General features: G+C 37.2%; 1 protein-coding gene across 1 annotated transcript in view; it reads left to right on the top strand.

Annotated features, from left to right (window-relative positions):
• Window positions 1-9,140, top strand: part of RERG (RAS-like, estrogen-regulated, growth inhibitor) — a 131,878-nt gene extending 122,738 nt beyond the window's left edge. Inside the window, exons 4-5 of the mRNA XM_010858734.1 lie at window positions 5,351-5,424; window positions 7,171-9,140. Coding sequence (XP_010857036.1) covers window positions 5,351-5,424; window positions 7,171-7,578 — 482 coding nt within the window. The 3' untranslated portion in view covers window positions 7,579-9,140. The remainder of the gene's footprint in view (window positions 1-5,350; window positions 5,425-7,170) is intronic.
• Window positions 9,141-21,329: the final 12,189 nt, after the last annotated feature.

The raw sequence follows: 21,329 nt of genomic DNA, 5'->3' as shown, positions 1-21,329 counted from the left end.
AGATATATATTTAATATGCCTAATTCCATCTTGGACTTCCCTGGTGGCTCAGTCAGTAAAGAATCCACCTGCAATGCAGGAGACTGCCTGCAAAGCAGGAGACCCAGATTCAATCCCTGTGTCAGGAAGATCCCCTGGAGGAGAAAATGGCAACCTACTCCAGTATTCTTGCCTGGAGAATCCCATGGAGAGAGGAGCCTGGCAGGCTACAGTCCAGGGGTCACAAAAAATCGATCACAACTAAATCACTACCACCACCAGCACCACAAATCCATCTTGAAACTAATGTTGATGTTGTTGTTCAGTCACCAAGTCGTGTCCGACTCTGCAACCCCATGGACTGCAGCACACCAGTCTTCCCTGTCCCTCACCATCTCCTGGAGTTTGCCCAAGTTCATGTCCATTGAATCGATGATGCCAACTGTTGATCTTACAGTATCCAATATTTGGTTCATTTTGAAGTATCTCTTAAACAATCATCCCCTTACCCTTCAAGAAAAAAAGACTAAAATAATCATTTTTTTGTGAGTATGAACGAAAAGTATTTCCATTCTCCATTTTTTCTTAACTTTCTTCACAAAAACTTACACATTTTTTCTTAACTTCCAGAATGAATAGTAGAGTTTCATTCCATTCTAACAGTACTTAGTGCATTTTTTAGAATTATCTTCAGAAAAGCTAGCACACCGATGTACATTTTGCCTCTGTAAGCAATATTTCCACTGTTTTGCATGAGGCCATGAGTTCCTAATGAGAGAGAGAAGGGACTTAAAGAAAATATTCTTCCAATGGCGTGAAACCAGCGTTCAGCTTAGATGAAATCACTGCTGCCTCCCGCTGCTGTCTGTGGCCGACATTCCCTCATTTCCTGCCTTTCATCGTTTCATTTCAGTTAACAAACAGCCAAAGAATCACACAACTTCATACCATTTTCTTTATATTTTATTTCCCCCCTACTGTGGCCTTCTGTGGTTGAAATACATATCCTATTTAGCATGGAGGCAACTGAGAAAAATGTCCCTGTCTGTCAGACAACTTGTGGTGCAAAGAGATGGACTAAAGCCCAGAACTCTGTTTTACAGGCTCCAGGGCTGATGCCAGTCCTTTAAAAGGGAAAGCAGCACAAAGGTCACAGCAGAACAGTGGAGAGAGAAACAGAAAGGGCCTGGATCCTGGCATGTGCACTGCCCTCTGGGCTTCTCCTCTCAGAATGGAGCCCAGAAGATGAAAAGGAAATAATTGAGAGAACGCTTAGAAATGAGTAGTGGCTGTCAGTGGTATTTTAGAGCATTCAATTATACAAAACAATAATCTCCCATTTAACGTAACAGAGGGGAGTGGAATGATTTAGAATTGAGAATCATACATACCCTGTAAGGATTACATATTACAGGAGAATGATGATAATATAAAATACACTTATTAAAATATATTGAACATAATCTCATTTTCATTTTTTTAATTGACAAATAGTCACTTACAAAATTATATTAGTTTCAGGTGTACAACATAGTGATTTGATATTTTATAGATTACACACTATATAAAGTTATTATAAAATATTGGTTATATTCTCTGTGCTGTACAGTTATTTACAATAGCCAAAATAAAGAAGCAACCTAAATGTCCACTGACAGATGAATGGATAAAGAAGAGGTGAGATATATACACGTACACATGCAGGCAATGGAATATTGCTCGGCCATGAAAAAAGAATTGAATCTTGCCATTTGCCACAACATCGATAGACCTGCTTAGTGAAATAAGTTAGATAGAGACAAATACTATATCTTATCACTTAAATGTGGAGTCTAAAAAAAAATAAAACAAACATAACCTCATTTTAAACTTTTATTTTTCAGAAAATACATCTGCAGTGTGTCGTGCCTTTGTGAATGATGACCACATAAGACTGATGGCTAGGTTACACTACTTAGTTAAGCTTCCTTTCTGTGATTTGTATTTTGAGTAGGAGATTAGATTTACAGCAAAGTAACACAAAACTGTGGTCAAGAAAGAACTATAAGATAGTTGATGAGTTGAAAAAATGAAAGAAACATGAGACATATAATAGATAATAGGTAGGTAGATAGATTATAGGAAAAAATAAAAGCAATGGCTTACCGGTTACCCCTTTAGGAAAGAAATTTCTAGGTTTATTTAGTTGGTTGATTGGTTAGTAACTTGAGTACTTCAGGGGCAAATAATTGAGTTAATACTTAAGTCAATCATGCTGCTCTGTTCCCAGCACCATGTCATGTGTATGTGAAGGCTTTCTATTTCTTCACTTTATTTTTCCTGCATCCCCTATTCTGACACCATTGCCTTCCTCTGTTCCCAAAGGCATAAAATCTAATACAGTTGATACTTAGCACAGTGGTTCAAAATCTACATTCCCAAAGCCAGTCTTCTGAGCTCCAGTCTTAACTGTACCATTTACCACTTAACATCTGTGTGACCTTCGGCAACTTATTAAATGTTGCTGTGCCTCAGTTTCTTCACATAAAATAGATCTGATAGTATTACATACTTCATGAAATATTTGTAAGGAATAAATAAGTTAACATGAGTAAGGCATTTAGAACAATTTGTGTTCAAAGGGTAAGCAGTATGTGTTAGTTATTAAATATTTTTTAAAAAAATTCTATATATGCACATATTTTAAATTTGTATACATTTTACCATGCTATAGACCTACCTGTAGAGGTACTCATGTGATTTTCTTTTTTTAGTTCTTTAATGTGTTAATTGCACTGATAGTTATAAACACTTTGTATTCCTGAAATAAACTCTACTATTTTATAATGTATTTTTCTTATTATACTGTTGGATTCAACTGGATATTACTTTTTTAGAATTTTTGAATCTATGTTCAAAAATAAAATGAACCTACATTTTTTTTTTTCTCTTCTCTTCTTATTACTTTTCTAACATTTCTTGTTGCAATTCATAGTGGGTAGCTATCCCTTTCTTTTTCCCCTAGAACAACTTGTTTAATGTTTAATAGAAATCTATAAAGCCAATTGGGTAGTCATTTTTTCTCATAAGAAATCTACAGTTAACATTTAAATTTCACAGGCTATTGACTTAGTTAAGTGTCTTATTTCTCATTGTACCAATCTGTGCATTTTTTCCTCAAAGAATTAATCAGGCTTTGAAATTTGTTTGGTATACAGTTCATAATGTTATTTTATTTCTATTTCACCAGAATGTGTAATTACTTCCTATTTTTATGCTCATTTTTGTTTGATTGCACCTTCTCTCTTAATTTACCAGTTAGTTTTCTCTGATCTTTACCTCTTCCCCCACCTACTTCTTTTAAAATTTTCAAGTGCCATGCTTTGCTTTTGTTAACCTTATCTAATTTTTTCTGCTATTTTTTCTTTTATTTTTCTCATATCTTCTTGGATTTGCTTTGTTTTCCTCTTCTAATTGTTGAGTTGAATAATTTGTTCACTTTTTTCTGTTCTAAATACCTTTTTATTATATCATCATTTGGAATAATACAAGTACATTAACTCCCTCAAACCTGCCTCTGGTGTCTTCCCTCATCTCAACCCTGGTATTTTGGTATCATCTAGAATTATGGTTCTGAATTGCTTCTGGTATAGTCTTATCACTTTGCTTGACTCCATTAGGACCTTGAATTCTGTTTTGCTGATGAGAAGTCCAATGTCAATCTGAATCACGTGCTTTTGTAGGTGATGGACTTTTTTTTCTCTAGATCTTTTAAAATTTCCCTCTTTGTAATTAATATCTTTACATTTTGTCATAATAGGTTGAAATTGGGGCTTTTCCCCTTGTGTGTCCAGTCAGTCCTTTTTTAAAACTTTTATTTATTGAAGTATAGTCAATTTGCAATGTTGTGTTAATTTCTGCTATCTGGCAAAGTGATTCAGTTATACATATGTAAACATTCTTTTTCATATTCTTTTCCCATTATGTAAACCATAATGGGAAATTATGGGAAAACCATAATGGGAAATTATTCACAGAATATCGACTATAGTTCCCTGTGCTATACAGTAGAGCCCTGTTGCTTATCTAGTCTATCCTAATAGTCCTTTTAATGTGAAGTCGTTCAATGGCTCTAGTCCTGGGAAATTCTCAGTGACTACAGCCTTAGCTTCAACTATTTTCCACTCTTCTGTGTATTTTATTCTCTCTTTGAGGCTCATTTTATAGGAGAAAATAACATGTCTATTTCTTTCCCCACCTCATATTTTGCTTTCATACTTTCCTTCTTTTTATCACTTACTAGTATTTTCTGGGAGAATGTTTCACCCTGAACTTCATCAACTCAGTCAATCATGTGTTGAGTACTTTATGTCATTTGTTTCATTTTCATGTAGAGCAACACCATTTTAATGCCTGGTTTTCGTTTCATGTCAGAACCCTCAGAGCCACCTAGTGGTTGTATTCTTCCTGATTTCTCCTGAGCCCAGCAGAGCTTGAAGATTACTCTGATATTATCTTGAAGTGAAAGTGTTAGTCTCAGTCCTGCCAGACTCTTTGCAACCTCTATAGACTCAATAGCCCTCCAGGCTTCTCTGTCCATGGGATTCTCCAGGCAAGAATACTGGAGTGTGGAGCCCTTCCCTTCTCCAGGTGATCTTCCCAACCCAGGGATGGAACACAGATTAGACTGCAGGCAATCTATCCTGCATTGCAGGCAGATTCTTTACTGTCTGAGCCACCAGCCTCCAACTGGTACTAAGCAGCCTCTTCTATCTCAGCTTTGTTCTCTCTCTCCCTTGGTCCTCTACTGTGGGTGACTGTTCCTTACCAACCCCTGAACACCCAGGTCCAACCACCTTCTACCACCCCAAGGGTTCCTCCTAGCTTTCTACAGTCACTTTTTAAATGAATAGCGATCTGCCTTCCTCTAATGTTTAATACATTCCTAGAATGGAGGTCTAGATGGAAATGAGCAGCTCCTGTCTGTCTGCTATTGTGTCAGGAACAGGAATTAACATGATTCCATAAACTGTATTTTTAGGAGTCTCAAGGTAGAATGCCATTGTGGGAATCACTTTCTCTTTTTAGGATGTGGAAGTCTCATTTTAGAGAGAAAGGAGTGTTAGAAAGCTTGCCTCACAGGAGAATAAAATAATAGAAAAAGGGAATCTCCCACGCTATATCCTGAGCGTCTGTGGATCCCATATTAGAATCTGTTACTCCCAAGAACTTAAGAGTATAAAAATGGCACCTTCTTCCACCCCTTAGGCTGCACGTTTTTTTTTAATGCTTTGGAAACAGGTATACATTGGAGACTAATTTATAATATCAAGGATCAAATCTAATTATGCATTTATTTACCATTTTACCTTCGTTTTGCTCATTCCCTCAGAATCAACCTACCGACACCAAGCAACCATTGATGATGAAGTTGTCACCATGGAGATACTAGATACTGCTGGGCAGGTGAAAAAGGAATTCAGCTCTAATATTTCTGGATAAATAAAAATGAAATGTGCATAATATGAACAGAATTAAGACACTTTTCTATAGTTAACTAATGATGCCGAAAGATTTATCTAGTTATGCTTTATATTAGTTTATTTGCAATAGCTTATATATATGTCCTTATATAAATTACTCAGTGCTCCAAGGGTTTTGAAAATACCCTAACATTCATATGCTATCATCTAAAGTAGAATTGCTCACCTCTATTATGGGGAGATCACAAGATATTAATATTAGGTTTTCATGGTTAAATGTGTTTTGAAATACTCTGATCAAGTTAAATATATATCTTTACTGGAGAAGTTCTCAGCACCTTTATTATGCTTATATATAAGTTGAATCTTAAAGAAATCTACAATATTTATATTCTCGACTTATATAACCTTAGAATCTTTTTTCAGAATACTTTAAGAATCTTTTCTGTAATATTTTTTCTAAACCTCATCACATCAGATTAAAAATTTGAGCCACATCATTGAACACTAACAACTGATTTTAAAATGAAACTAACATACATTTGCTTTGCAGCCAGTCAGTTCTGAAATTATAAACAGTTTATAGGAAGGCTTGGTTCCCAAGAATACAAAGAAGTGAGTGAAAGTTGCTCAGTTGTGTCCGACTCTTTGCATCTCCATGGACTATACAGTTCATGGAATTCTCCAGGCCAGAATACCAGAGAGGGTAGCCTTTCCTTTCTCCAGGGATTCTTCCCAACTCAGGGATTGAACCCAGGTCTCCTGCATTGTGGGCGGATTCTTTACCAGCTGAGCCACAAGGGAAGTCCTCCCAGGAATACGGGTGACCACTAAGAATGAGAGTTAGGAAGCTGAAGGATATCATGGTGCTTTTTAGTTACTACTTGATAAAACTATTTAATCCAAGAAATATATTTGCAGCTAGTTATACAGTTTTCCTTCTCATCACTACCTGCTCCCTATATATGCTCTCACCTTCCAGTACTGATTCTAAAGAGAGAGACAGCAGGAAAATACATGCCTGGAGAAGTCATCTGAGCCTATAATGGCAATGGCAATACATTTTCAAATCACACCTGCTTAAGAACGCTTTCAAATGCTACCTTCCTAAGAAGGAGGGATCACCCCTTTTGAGAATCACTGCAATTGAGTATCTATCATTATTGAGACTGCATAATATATCAAAGGTGCTGAGATAGAAAATGAAGCCCAAATCCCTTAGCTTTTACTTTGACTCTATACAATTTTTCACTTTTTTTTAATTTGGTGGCTAATTGTCTCTAATCTGAAGAAACAATTAAAAAACAAAACAAAATCAAAACCGCTTCACTAAGCCATGCCTCTAATTCTGATCTCAGAGGATGGGGTGAGGTCTACTTGTTTGTTACCTGTTGGCCTATTGTTTAATTGTAATGAAAAATCTCAGAGGCAGTGTGCTCAACTAGGAGGATAATTTCTTTATAGTCCTTGCAATTACACATTTAATGATGTGGCAAGAAAAAGTCAGAAGCACAAAGTTAGGTTCCGTGCAGTTAGAAAATGTTTAGTACCCTAAGGTATGCTTCTGTTCCAAACTGAGAGGGTCAGCTTGTTCAGGCAGTCTACCAAGAATTTCAAACACTGCTGAATGTAAGGAATGGTTGTTAAAGGATCACTGTTAGCAATTGCAGCATCTATACACTGCAATTACTTCCAGGTCTCCCGACTGCTGTTTTTTCCCTGCCAACAGGAAGATACCATTCAGAGGGAAGGACACATGCGATGGGGGGAAGGCTTTGTGCTGGTCTATGACATTACTGACCGAGGAAGTTTTGAGGAAGTGCTGCCACTTAAGAACATCCTGGATGAGATCAAAAAGCCCAAGAATGTGACTCTCATCTTGGTTGGAAACAAAGCTGACTTGGACCACTCCAGACAGGTCAGTACAGAAGAAGGGGAGAAGCTGGCCACAGAACTGGCGTGTGCTTTTTATGAGTGTTCTGCCTGCACTGGAGAAGGGAATATCACCGAGATATTCTACGAGCTGTGTCGAGAGGTACGTCGCCGGAGGATGGTCCAGGGCAAGACGAGGCGACGCAGCTCCACCACGCACGTCAAGCAAGCCATTAATAAGATGCTCACCAAAATCAGCAGTTAGGCAACTTCGTCCTTGGGAAGACCCTGCTCAGGTGGGTTTGGGTAATTGGAAACATTTTCTTGCCCTTTTTCTTCCTCCAAAGAAAAGAAGATACTACATTCCTTGTTCTGACTCTGGGAAAAGTTTGGGCTTCCCACTGGTCCCAGCCTTCCATATGTTGGGAAGTTGCAGAGTGTTTTAATGCAATTTCAGTGTTGACAATCTCTCTTTTGCCTGCTTGAATAAAACATGCTCTATTGCAGTTTGAACATGTAATCGCCAGATTCTAAAATGGCTGGGTTCGTATTAAGCTATTTTTAGGCATCTTCACCTTGCTTCCATAGGTTGAAGTCTTTTCAAAAGCATTTTAAATTCTATTCCATGTCAAAACCTACAAATGATCATCCTAAAAATCTAAGGTAACAGAAAATACAGGGCTTCCCAGGTGGCGCTAGTGGTAAAGAGCCTGCCTGCCAATGCAAGAGACACGTTCCTTCTATCCCTGGATCAGGAAGATCCCCTAGAGGAGGGCATGGCAACCCTCCAATATTCTTGCCTGAGAGAATCCCATGGGCAGAGGAGCCAGGTGGGCTACAGTCCATAGGGTCACAAAGAGTCAGATACTATTGAAGCGACTTAGCATGCATGCATGCAATAGAAAACAATGAAAACACAGTAAGAGTAGCTGAGACATTGTACTGAAGAATAGAGCCTTAGTTTCTATTTGAAGTGAGGCTTTTCTGAATGATCTTAAACCATCTAGTTTTTCTTTAACCTTTGTTCTGTTCTTAAATTCAAACATGCACTCACGAAGTTTTCCATTATCACAGAGAGTTTCATTTCAACTTGAGTTGACTGTCTCCTTGATCTGTTTATTGATCATTGCATCCTAATTATTCTTCTGTGATTCCAACAAGACTTAACTATAACAGAGACAGCAGGACCCCTCATTTCAAATCTGCCAGGCCATTTCTCATCAAGCCCAGGTGAAATAAAGACAAAAGGAATTTTTTCACCAAACCCTGACTTTATTGAATGCTAATAGAGGATTTAGAATTGGAAGTTTATTCATTTACATTTCTTTCTATGTTTATCATCTTAGCAGAAAGACAACATTCAAATAAACAGGGGAATTAAAAATGAAGCTTAACTACTCTTCTGTTGAGGACCCCAGGTTCTGTGCCAGGCACAGTAAGAAGAATTAGCCTCTGATTCATTTAAACTGGCTACATGGCTTCTAATATTTTGGATAAATTAATTCACTTAGAATTCAGAAAAGAGTGAGTGGTTAGAGTTCACTATGCCTGAATAAATGTGTATAAAACAGATTCTTATATTGTGAAACAGTCTATAACTGATAAAGCTTTATGATTCTTTTTCCCCCTATTATGCCCCCATATATTAAGATTTGGGCACTTTATTTTAGAAGAAAATATATATCTTTTACATATGTGTGTATTTATAAATGCATAGATATATGTATAAAACTTTATAAGAGTTGGAGGCTTTAATTCACCAATGCATTTGGACAACTCGGTGTAATTGACTATTTTATGTGAATATAATAAAAAGCATAATTTTCACATTCTGTCACATTCAGGCAGTCTTTCTTGTGGTAACATGAGAAGTTTGCCATTTTAGGAGAGATTTTGGAAGACTATTGGATTGCAGAGTTGATGACTTATTGAATGTGATGCAAAGAAATAAGCACCTGTTCATAATAATAGCTACTATTTTTAGAGTCCTTACATGCTATTGTAGGCCCTTCATGTCTTATCTCATCGTATTCTCACAATACCCCTATGCAAGAGATAGTATTATGGTCACAGTTGTAAGGATGAAGATACTGAGCCAAAAGGGAAAACAAGTTTGCACAGCTATTTAATGGGTAAAGCCAGGATTTGAACTCAGAGAGGCAAAATCAGACTGTAAGCCTATACTGTGATCCACCATAGTGTCTTAGTAGACTTATTCTTGAGTCATCGGTATGAAGAAACAGAAAGGAGAAAATTTAGGGAAGACTTGTTTTATTCATGGGGCTTCCCTGGTGGCTCAGTGGTAAATAATCCACCTGCCAATGCAAGAGAGAGGGTTCCATTCCTGGGTCAGGAAATCTGCTGGAGAAGGAAATGGCAACCCACTCCAGTATACTTGCCTGAGAAATCCCATGGAGAGAGGAGCCTGGCAGGCTACAGTCCATGGGATCGTGAAAGAGTCAGACACAACTTAACAAGTAAACAACAATAACAACTGTTTCAGTTATGCTTTCATTTGTTCATGAACAAACATTTACAGATAAACTGGGCATGTAACTTGACACATTAGTCCATCTGATGGTTTCTGAGCTGAACCTTGAAGAACGCAGTTAACCTTTGAACAGTGGAGGGGGTTAGGGGTGCCAACTCTTCACACAGTTAATACCCATATGTAACTTTTGACTTCTCCAGAACATAACTACTAATAGCCTACTGTTGACCAGAAGCCTTACCAATAATATAAACTGTCGACTGACACATATTTTGTATGCTTTATGTATTATATATTGTATTCTTACATAAATTAAGCTAGAGAAAATGTCATTAAGAAAATCATAAGGAAGAGAAAACACAGTTACAACACTATACTGTGGTGAGCTACAGTCCACGGAGTCACAAAGAGTCAGACATGACTGAGCAACAGAACACATATACATGCACTCTGTTTATCAGTACTATAAGTTTGTATCATCTGTTCATAAAATGAATCATCTGTCAGTACATACAGAAATATAGTCTTATGTATTACGAAGCACTGTAGATGTTATACGTATTATATTTGATGTCAACAATGGAAAAATCTGTGAAAAAGAAATTTATATTTATTTCATGCATTGATAACGAAGAAGCAGCAATATGATTCCTTTATAGTAGCCTAGTGTAATCAGTATGATTGCTTCATGTTGGCCTAGCCTATACACAATGAATGGCTCCATCATAAAATTTGTATGGTATACAGTATTACAGTCAAATTCATAACACAGTATTGGAAAATTTACATTTTTCAAAAACTTCTTACCCATGACAATAAACTGATACATAGTTCCCTCAATTTTGGGAGAGTGGTATACTGTACTGTAATATGATTCTTTTAAAACAAAGTTATAAATGGCAAGAAAACTAACACATTATTAATTTTATAGTAAATATCACTCACCTTATACCTATATGATCTCCATATCTACATATTTTTAGTGTATTCATGACATATCTTTTTCTTAATTATTTCTAGGCTATGTCTTTTATCTGCAAGTTTTTTCAAATTGTCACAAACCTCCAAAAAGCTTTCCAATGTATCTGTTAAAAAAAAAAAATCTACACATATGTGGACCCTTGCAGTTTAACCCTGTGTTGTGCAAGGGTCACCTGTACATACAAGTTATCTAGGAAAGAAAGATGGTAAAAGTATCTAATCAAAAGTAATAGCACGGAACCAAAATATGGAGACATGAAAGGTGATGGTAATGTAGTAATTACGAGTTTAGAGAGCCACATATATCATTCTTCAAGAGGAAAAAAAGAAGGTGGGGAGAGAGAAGGGATTATGAGAAAGAAAAAAAGATAAGGGATTCAGAAGTAAAGAAAACATGTCACATCTATTCATAAAACTACAGGTTTAGGTAACTACATGTTAAAGGACCAAGTAGGTAACTTAGCTGTAATTCATTTTCAGTAATGTCCATTTAGACAGGGCAGGGAAAATGAAAGCAGAGAAAATTTGTTTTTAAAATGGCATCTTCTAGAAATACAATCTCTTTCATTCTCTCATGCTATACTTGGGGATGAAACTCAGCCAGTGCCCGTTAAGAATATGCTGCTAAGGAGGCCTACTGTATGTAATATCTCGATGCTCTCTTAGGTCAGACACTAACGAAGTGAACTTAACAGTCCCCAATACCAGCGTCTTCCTTAGCCAGATGTATACATATCCAGACCTGTTAAAACATAGAACTACTGGCAGAAGTCCCAACTGGTAATTACAGAAGAACTTGAGATTGCACAAATATAAATTAGTTATTCCTCTCATGCCTCAGGCTTCTCCACAAAAGATTATAAACACACATTGGTTCTTTTACACAGTATTTTCATGACAGAAACCTGTGTGTTCTTGAACAGTAATGATGGGTTGTTATTACCACACTACCACTACCGATATTTGCTTTCTTGTGATTGTTTTTCTTTCAACAGTCAAAAGACTTTTTTCCGTATATTGTGTTTGTACTCATATGCCTCACAGCACTGAGAGAAGTCAGGATCTTTCTTTTAAGTAATACTTGTGGTACATAACCATAGATAAATACAACATCTTGCATTCTAAGTGTGGTAACATTCAAGCTTTCTTATTAAAACAGCCTCTGTCCACTTTGAGGATAAGAAAAGTAGTCAGTTCATTTGGCCAAATGTAATCAAAGTAAAGTTGAATTAAGGGTAAAGTTGTTGAGCTAATCACTTATTGGGAGAGTCTGAGAAGAAAAAGGACAAATAATTTTTTTTCTCCATAGGTTTGGCATTTTACATTTAGTGAAATCTGTATTCCCATATATATGGGTCTATTTGAAGACTGTTCTGTTTCATTGGTCTGTTTGTTCATTCTCTAGAACCATGGTATGTTAAAATTGTAGCCTAGTAATATGTAACAATTACTCCTATTATAACACGATTTTTTTTTCAGAGAACATTTGCTCTTTATTTTCATGTAAAATTTTGTGTTCACCCTGAATTATGTACAATAAGAGTGGTAAGCTTGCTTCTTTGTGACTGGAGTAGTGATACTCCCAGAGGTGATCAAAATTAAGAATAAATTTTTTTATTTGGGCATTACTGTACTCTGGGACTATGTAACTATTTGGTCTAAAAATAGAATCAGAAGGAAGATTTTCTGTTTGTGCTTAGAAGGTAGTGTCTATTTTTACCAAGCCTTACTAAGATATAATTGACAAAACATTGTGCAAGTTTAAGGTGTACAACCTGATGATTTAATGCATGTGTGTATTGCGACCACAATAATATTTCTTATCATGTTTATCACCTCACATAATTACCTTTTCCTTTTTTTAAATTTAAATTTATTTATTTTAATTGGAGGCTAATTACTTTACAATAGTGTATAGGTTCTGCCACACATCAACATGAATCTGCCACGGGCATACATGTGTTCCCCATTCTGAACCCCCCTGCCCCCTCACTCCCCGTACCAGCCCTCCGGGTCATCCCAGTGCACCAGCCCCAAGCATCCTGTATCGATACCTTTTCTTTTTTGTGGTGAGACTACTTAAGGTTTACTATCTCGGCAACTGTCAAATACAGTATTTTTAACTGTAGTCATCATACTGAATATTAGATTCCCTGAACTTATTCTTTTATAACTGGATGAGTGACTGGAACTTTGTACACATTGACCAAAATCTCCCCATTTCCCCTACTTCCCATCCTTGGAAACCACCATTCCACTTTGGTTTGGCTTTTTTAAAGATTCTAATGTAAGTGAAATCACATGATACTGTCTTTCTCAGACCTATTTCACTTAGCCTACTACCCTTAAGGTCCATCCACGTTGCTGAAAATGGCAAGATTTCTTCTTTTGCCTGGTGAAATAATATTCAGTAGTGTATGTGTGCATCTCCTTTTCTTTGTTCACTCATCTGTCAATGGGGACGCTTAGGTCCTTAGATCCCCAATGTAAGGCCCCTTCAAGATCTCCAGGGGTGCAGACAGGAGTGTTTTCTGCAGGGTTCCTGAGCCATCAGGATTGTTTATGGACTCTGGCTGGAATGGACTGGAGCCCAGGTACAAGACTCTTTCAGAGTTTGCATTCAGACTAAGTTTCAGAGGCTTACCTTTAGGGGTTCTCAGACTGTGGTCAAGAGGGGCTGGAGTGGGTTCATGAGCCTCTTCTGTTATCCAGTACACAGGTGGGCGTGACTCCTCCAGGCTTCCTCATCTGGTGCTAGTAACAGACCCAAACCCAAAGGGACTGTAGCTGAGTTGTTATGGGTATGGAACTGTTTGTCTGTAGGAGACCACAGTTCACAAGTTAGCCATTTGGTGATGAACCTGCCTTCTTAAAATGGCCCTCAGTCTTCAACTACACTTCAGTTTCACAGCCTCCAATCTGGATCCCAAAGCTCCCACGAAGACACTTTTGTCCATGCTAGTGTTGTGTGTTCAGTCCTGTCTGACTCTTTGTGAGCCCATGGACTGTTGCCTGCCAGGCTCCTCCATCCATGGGATTTTCCAGGCAAGAATACTGGAGTAGGGTGCCATTTCCTTCTCCAGGGAATCTTTCTGACCCAGGGATCAAACACATATCTCTTGCATCTTCTGCACTGGCAGGCAGATTCTTTACCACTGAGCCACCTGGGAAGCATGTCAAATTATTATTGCCAAGGGGAGGATATATGCGAGGGACAGCTTATTCAGTCATTCTGCTGATGTCACTTCTAAATAAGTTAATATTACTGGATGTATGAATGGCAATGAAGCAAGATTCACTTTGCTTCAGTAGGCACAGTATTATTTTCAGTGTTAAAATTATATCATTTATCTGGCCATGATGGCGTTACAGGGACCAGACCAGATGTTTTTACATATTAAACAACTAGAAAGAACCAGACAAAATATTTGAAACAATGGTTTTCAGTCTTTGAATGACAAGCAGTGCAGTATGATAATCCCTGAGAGAAGGGAAAGAATGAGGTAAACCCTATAGCTGTTCCAGTTTCCTGCCAAATGGCAGGTTCCAAGAAGCAATATATATCAAAACAGAGCTGGCAGTTGTACTGAGTTGAGGAGACAAAAATCGGAGTTTGGGGAGGCCAAGTTGATAAGACCGTGTTGGACAGAATGCTCTGACACGACTGAAGCAACTTAGTACAAGCACACACGTGGAGAGACCTTCAGAAGGGTTCCTTATAGTCTTTGGCTGAGTGTGGGTCTTTGCATGGTGAGAAACAATTCCTCAAGTTTGGAGAAAAAAGCCCTGGAAAGAAATAGGCCAAAAACTGGGAGGTGCATACATAGGGCTGACAGTACTATTCATATTCCCACTGGCCAGGGTGAAAACACCTTGTAATACACAGGGCATCAGGTAATATGCAGGACTTAAAAAGCATATTGTGTTAATTATGAGTCTAAATTAGCCCTAGACCCAGCTGCCGTAAGAAAGCTTAAAAAGATGTCTGAATTTTTTTTTTTTCAATCTGAGTCCAGATAACTTGATTTTGTGCTGGAATAATACCTAACTCACTATACAAAGGTATACAATGAATCCTGCACTCAAGATAAAAATTGCAATGCCCGGCATCTAGTCAAAAATTACCATTTATGCTGGGAAATAGGAAAATATGACTCATAAATAGGAGAAGATTCAGTCAACAGGAGCAGACCAAGATATGCCAGAAGATAGCATTAAGAAACAAGTAATTTAGCTCTTCTAAATATGACACATATGCTTAAGAAGATAGAGACATTAACAGTATGAGGACAGAAATGAAAGATATAAACAAGGCTTAATTGTAACTTCCAGAGATTGAAGATACAGTATCTGAAATAACAAAACAGTAGGATTAACACTAGATAAGGTCCTAAAAAAGTCACAGGGGAATTTAATGACATAGTACTAGAAATAATCCAAAATAAAGAGAGGAAACAAGACAATAATAAACAAAGAATCAATGGCAGCTGAAACAAACTCAAACAATCTAACATACATATAATTAGATTCCCAGAAATAAAGGAAAAGGATAGTGGAATAAAGAACTATTTGAACAAATAATGGCTGCAATTTTCTCAAATTATAAGCTCCACAGCTCGAAGAAGCTCACTAGACATCAAGTAATGAAAACCAGAGGAAACAACACCAAGGAACATCAAAATCAAATTCCTGAAAAACAATGAAAAAAAGAACATTTAAAAAGCAGCCAAGGGTAAGGATAGTAGGTAGAAACATGAGTACAGTGAAACAAAAGATGATAAATGTAATTATATTATTTGAAGATGTGCAATGATAAGTTCAATGAGTATCATGTAAACCTAACAACCATTTAAAACAAAAACGAAAGCAAGAACAAAAACATAGATGTAGCTAATAGGTCAATAGTGTTTATAAAATGGAAGAAATACTAAATTCAAAAAAAGACAGTAAAAGGAAATAGGAAAAAATAGCAGATGAGCTAAATAGAAAACATGAGCAAGATGGTAGCTTTAAATTTAATCATATCTTTAACTATGTTAATTGTAACAAGTGGAATAGACCATAGAAGGGCTCATGTGAACTTTCCAGGGTGAAGAAACTATCCTATATTATGATTACTCTGATAGTCATATGACTACATACATTTCTAAAGCTCATCAACTTGTAAGCTTAAAACTGGCTTATTTATTGTATGTGAATTCTATCTCAAGAATGCTGAGCTTTCAGTTGGCAATTCAGCAAGGGGGACATGTCAAAGAAAACCATCCTGAAATCTATTTAAAACAAATGTTCAATATCTCAGAATAGGTTTCTAATTTGTACTTTTCCCACTCTTAATAAAGTATCAATGTTGAATTTTAAAATAATAGTTTCATTTGAATTGTCCATGCTCCTATGTCATTTCGGGCTCCCTGGCCTGAATTACCTCTCGTCACTAGAGCCCCATTGCAAGTGAATGTCATTCTGTTCTTTTGTGGGCCCAAAGACCTTTTTACTTTTCCTTTGGAAGCACGAATGAGCACCTGAACTTATGGAATTTTGGACTGTGCATGTGTACATGTGTCTGTCTAGTCTTTCTTTACCTATTTTATGATAGAAGAAAATAATTTGGTTTATTCCCTGGCAGAGTATTTTTAAGAATAAAATCTCATTGTTCAGCAATCTAGGGAAGTGCTTGTTGATGCCTTCTTGATGCTCCTTAATGATTTATGAGAGCCTATAAACTTTGTCATAGAAAACTTTTGTTCCATCATCCTCTTCATCTTCTCCTTGTTATGGGAACCAAAGGGCTTACTGAGAAAAACAAGGTAGGTATTGAAACAAATACAGGATATTGATTGCTTCTATTCCCTGAGCCTCTGAGTCAATCAATCTATACACAGGAAGTGTCCAACTACAATTTATGCTCCTAGCATTTGGTTGTAAATTGGCTTCTTGGGATGTTGAATGCAATTTCCCTGGAAAACAAAGCTATAAATCATATTTAGGTTCCCCAACCTATCCATGGCAGCCTGTTAACCCATAACATTGCACTTTTCTTGATGAGAAATACTTTTAAAATAACATTTCAAAAAGGATAAACATCTTTCCAGCATCCTCTCATCTTTCCCACACATTTTGGTATTCCCCCTCTGCTTCCCAGGTGGCTCAGGCAGTAAAGAATCCACCTGCAATGCAGGAGATCCTGGAGAAAGGAATGGCAACCCACTCCAGTATTAGTGCCACGGGAAATCCCATGGACAGAGGAATCTGGCGGGCTGCAGTCCATAGGGTGACAAGAGTTGACCATGACTTAGCTACTAAACCAACATCACCTGTCCCTTGAACCCTTCACTATATATACGTTCTTTGGAAAATGGGGCAAATCAGGGATTTTTTTAAGAGTAAAATTGATTACACAAACAAATCTAATGGGTGATATTTCAAGTAGCCTAGAAAAGTGAAAGGAAATATTTTATGCAAAATAGGGGAATGATTTTTTAGAAAAGAAGGATGCATATACCAAAAGAAGTACCGTTTATATAAACAAAAACAAAAGGAATTTGTTTATCACTTAATTCAACAGCATTTGCTGCAGTAACACCTTTCTTGAGCCTGCAGACTGCTACTGGTTATCATTTTTAAAAGAGGATTATGTTTCAAATGATTGGAAAACAACATGTTAATATAAGACAAGCATTCATTCATTCAAGCATCAATACTATGCTAACGAATGCTGTGAATTAGTAAGTGTTGCCTAAACTCACTTGGCTATGGGGTGCACCTCACTGGATTCTGTGAAATATACTTTAGGAAATAATGTTTTTATCCCATGAAAATGTGTCTTCTACATCATCATGGTTTCCCATTAATAATGGAGGATCTCTTTTAGGTTGTACTGTCCTTTTGAAGTAGTCCTGTCAATGAAAATATAATGTGAGCCATACATGAAGGTCACAATTTTCTATTTTCAATTTATCAGATCATTAGTAATTGTCTAAATGATCCAGCAATCCCACTACTAGACATATACTCTGAGGAAACCAAAATTGAAAAAGACACATGTACCCCAATGTTCATTGCAGCACTATTTACAATAGCTAGAACATGGAAGCAACCTAGATGTCCATTGACAGATGAATGGATCAAGAAGCTGTGGTACATATATACAATGGAATATTACTCAGCCATAAAAGAGAACACATTTGAGTCAGTTCTAATGACGTGGACAAACCTAGAGCCTAGTATACAGAGTGAAGTAAGCCAGAAAGAGGAAATATAAATATCATATACTGATGCATGTATTTAGGATCTAGAAATATGGTACTGACGAACTTACTTTCAGGGCAGCAGTGGAGAAACAGACTTAGAAAACAGACCTATGAACACAGGGGGAGGGGAGGAGGGAGAGAGTAAGACGTATGGAGAGAGTAACATGGAAATGTACAATACCATGTGTAAAATAGATAGCCAATGGGAATTTGCAGTATGACTCAGGGAACTTAAACAAGGGCTCTATGACAATCCAGAAGGGTGGGATGGGGAGGGAGATGGGAGGGAGGTTTGTGGGGGAGGGGACGTGGGTGTACCTATGGCTGATTCTTGTTGATGTAATGACAGAAAACCACACAATTCTGTAAAGCAATTATCCTTCAATTAAAAAAAAATAAAGTGGCAAAAAATAAAGTATGTAAAATGATTTACATTTAAGGTAAAAAGAAACACATGAAATTTTTTTAATGTATTTTGTTTCAGCCAACACGTCTGATATATGATCATTGAAGCCTACAATCAATATAAAATGAATTCACACAATATTTCACAATTTTTGGTACTACATCTTTGAAATCCACTGTGTACTTTTACACTTACAGCACATTTCAGTTTGCACCAATTATATTTAAGAGTTTAATAGCCACATGTGGCTAGTGGCTACTGTATTGGATGGTGCAGCTTTAAAATAGTGTAACATCTATTGCCTTAATCCTCCTTTATTCTGAAGAAGTCCAGTCATAAAAAATTGAAATTAGAATCGTAAAATTTTAGACATGAATGTGTTCTTGAGGTTGGTAGGCAGGTTACATTCTCTTGGTCCCTGATATACTGTATGGTTTTAAAATGGAAATGGTGAAGATTTGAATTTATAAAAAGAATCGCTGACTTTACCTTAAAAAACAATCACTACAGAATTCCCCTTGAAAATGGTCCACCTCCAGAAAATTTAATACATGATTCTTTAAAATACAAATTCAATTTGCAAACACATTTTCCAGACTTCATCTACTACATAAAGTGATGCCACCTGCTCATTTTTGCTGCGGGGCTAAAAATGGGGCATAGTTTGTAGATTAAAGAGCAATCCTTGTCTGTTGCTATATTTTCATTGTATGAGGCCCCAAAGTCAGCTGTACAAACATATAACAAACTCAGCAACCACAGCCAAGTCAGTAATATGCTGGTCTTTCTCCATTTCTCTCAGGAGAGGAGGCAACTAGCTTCCATTCATGTGCTCAGCTTCTGTCCTTAAGCCAAATGATGTCACTTAGAGCTTGAATTTTAGAATTTACTTTGTTAGCTTCTCTAGCCAACTCATTCTATTGGCTTTGGGGAAAAAATAGAAATAGGAAAAAAAAATAAGACATGTACTAGGCAAATTGAGATTTATTTATCTATGCAATCTTTACCAAACTATTCTTCAATAAAAAAATTATAACATTTCACATCCATACTGATTTTCTGTAATAAATGGGTTTCTAGTTTTTCTATTACTACTACTACTAAGTTACATCAGTTGTGTTTGACTCTGTGCGACCCCATAGACGGCAGCCCACCAGGCTCCCCCATCCCTGGGATTCTCCAGGCAAGAACACTGGAGTGGGTTGCCATTTCCTTCTCCAGTGCATGAAAGTGAAAAGTGAAAGTGAAGTCACTCAGTCATGTCTGACTCTTAGCGACCCCATGGACTGCAGCCTACCAGGCTCCTCTGTCCATGGAATTTTCCGGGCAAGAGTACTGGAGTGGGGTGCCATTGCCTTCTCAGTTCTAGTTTTTCTAGCGTAGCATTATTGACCTAATCGCTAGTTAACTGTCAATACATACTGAACATGTACCCCTGAGAAAACCAAAATTCAAAAGGGCATATGTACCCCAATGTTAATTGCAGCACTATTTACAATAGCCAGAACATGGAAGCAACCTAAATGTCCACTAACAGATGAATGGATAAAGAAGACGTGGTTATACATACAATGAAATATTACTCAGGAATGAAAAGGAACGAAACTGGGTCATTTGTAGTGATGTGGATGAACCTAGAGTTTGTCTTACAGACTGTAGTTAAGTCTGAAAGAGAAAAACAAATATCAAATATTAACACATATATATGGAATCTAGAAAAATGGTGCTGATGAATCTATTTGCAGGGCAGGAATAGAGGCACAGGCATAGAGAATGGATATGTGGACACAGAGAGGGAAGGAGAGGGAGGGTAGGATGAGTTGAGAAAGTAGCATTGACATATATACACCATGTGTAAAAGAGCTAGGTAAAGGGAAGCTGCTCTATAGGACAGGGAGCTCAACTTGGTGCTCTGTGATGACCTAAAGGGATGGGATGGGGTGGTGGGAGGGAGACTTAAGAGGGAGAGGATATATATACACAATAGGCTGATTTGTGTTGTTGTACAGCAGAAACTAACACAACATTGTAAAACAATTATACTCCAATTTTAAAAGTAAAAAAAATAATAATAATAATTTAAAAATGTAAATATGAAGCACTCAAACCAACCAGTGTATCAAACAAAAGCTTTTATGGGAATAAAGGAATATGATCCTAGGATATGTGAGAACAAAGCAGACAAAGCCCTACCCACCCAGGTATCTTAAGAATATAGAGTGCTGATAATAATATTCCTGATATTATCTTAGGAATAATGCCCAAAAAAAACAAATAAGAGAGGTGCTATTGTGATCATCTTTCCAGCTAAAATTATTAACAGTGAATCAACATCCTGTCTCCAGCTACCACCTTGGCTAGAAACAATCCATTAAAGTCACAGCTCAGAGTGGGGCACAAAATTTCTGCTGGACAAATAATGATGCTGATAAATGACCAGATCTTGACCATAAAATTTCATGACCAATTAAAGCAGATTGGAACTCTTCTCACTAACTCTAATGACTGGGCACCTGTCCACAAACCATAATGTGTATCTGATTTCTGCAGGGAATAGACCTAAACTGCACTCTGGATTGCCAACCCACCAGATGTTACCTCCATGTTGCAAATCATGTCCTTTCAAAAGAGTCAAGGGTGAATCATGAGTGCAAAAATCTGAACCCATAAGTAGATAACTGTTTCTCCTGGAACCACTTGGTCAAACCCTACTGGCTGCATACCACAGCTGAGCATCACGTCCCATTTCAATAGAGCTTATTAGAATACCTGGGCTTCCATGATGCAGCTGAGTACATTACTCCCTGTGGCAGAAAGTGAAGCCTCTTGATTAAAGTGAAAGTGGAGAGTGAAAAAATTGGCTTAAAGCTCAACATTCAGAAAACGAA

The sequence above is a fragment of the Bison bison genome, unplaced genomic scaffold (assembly GCF_000754665.1).
Source record: "Bison bison bison isolate TAMUID 2011002044 unplaced genomic scaffold, Bison_UMD1.0 scf7180017864390, whole genome shotgun sequence".
Lineage (NCBI taxonomy): Eukaryota > Metazoa > Chordata > Mammalia > Artiodactyla > Bovidae > Bison > Bison bison.
The sequence above is the reverse complement of the archived record's forward strand: the minus strand, read 5'-3'. Positions and strand labels throughout refer to the sequence as shown.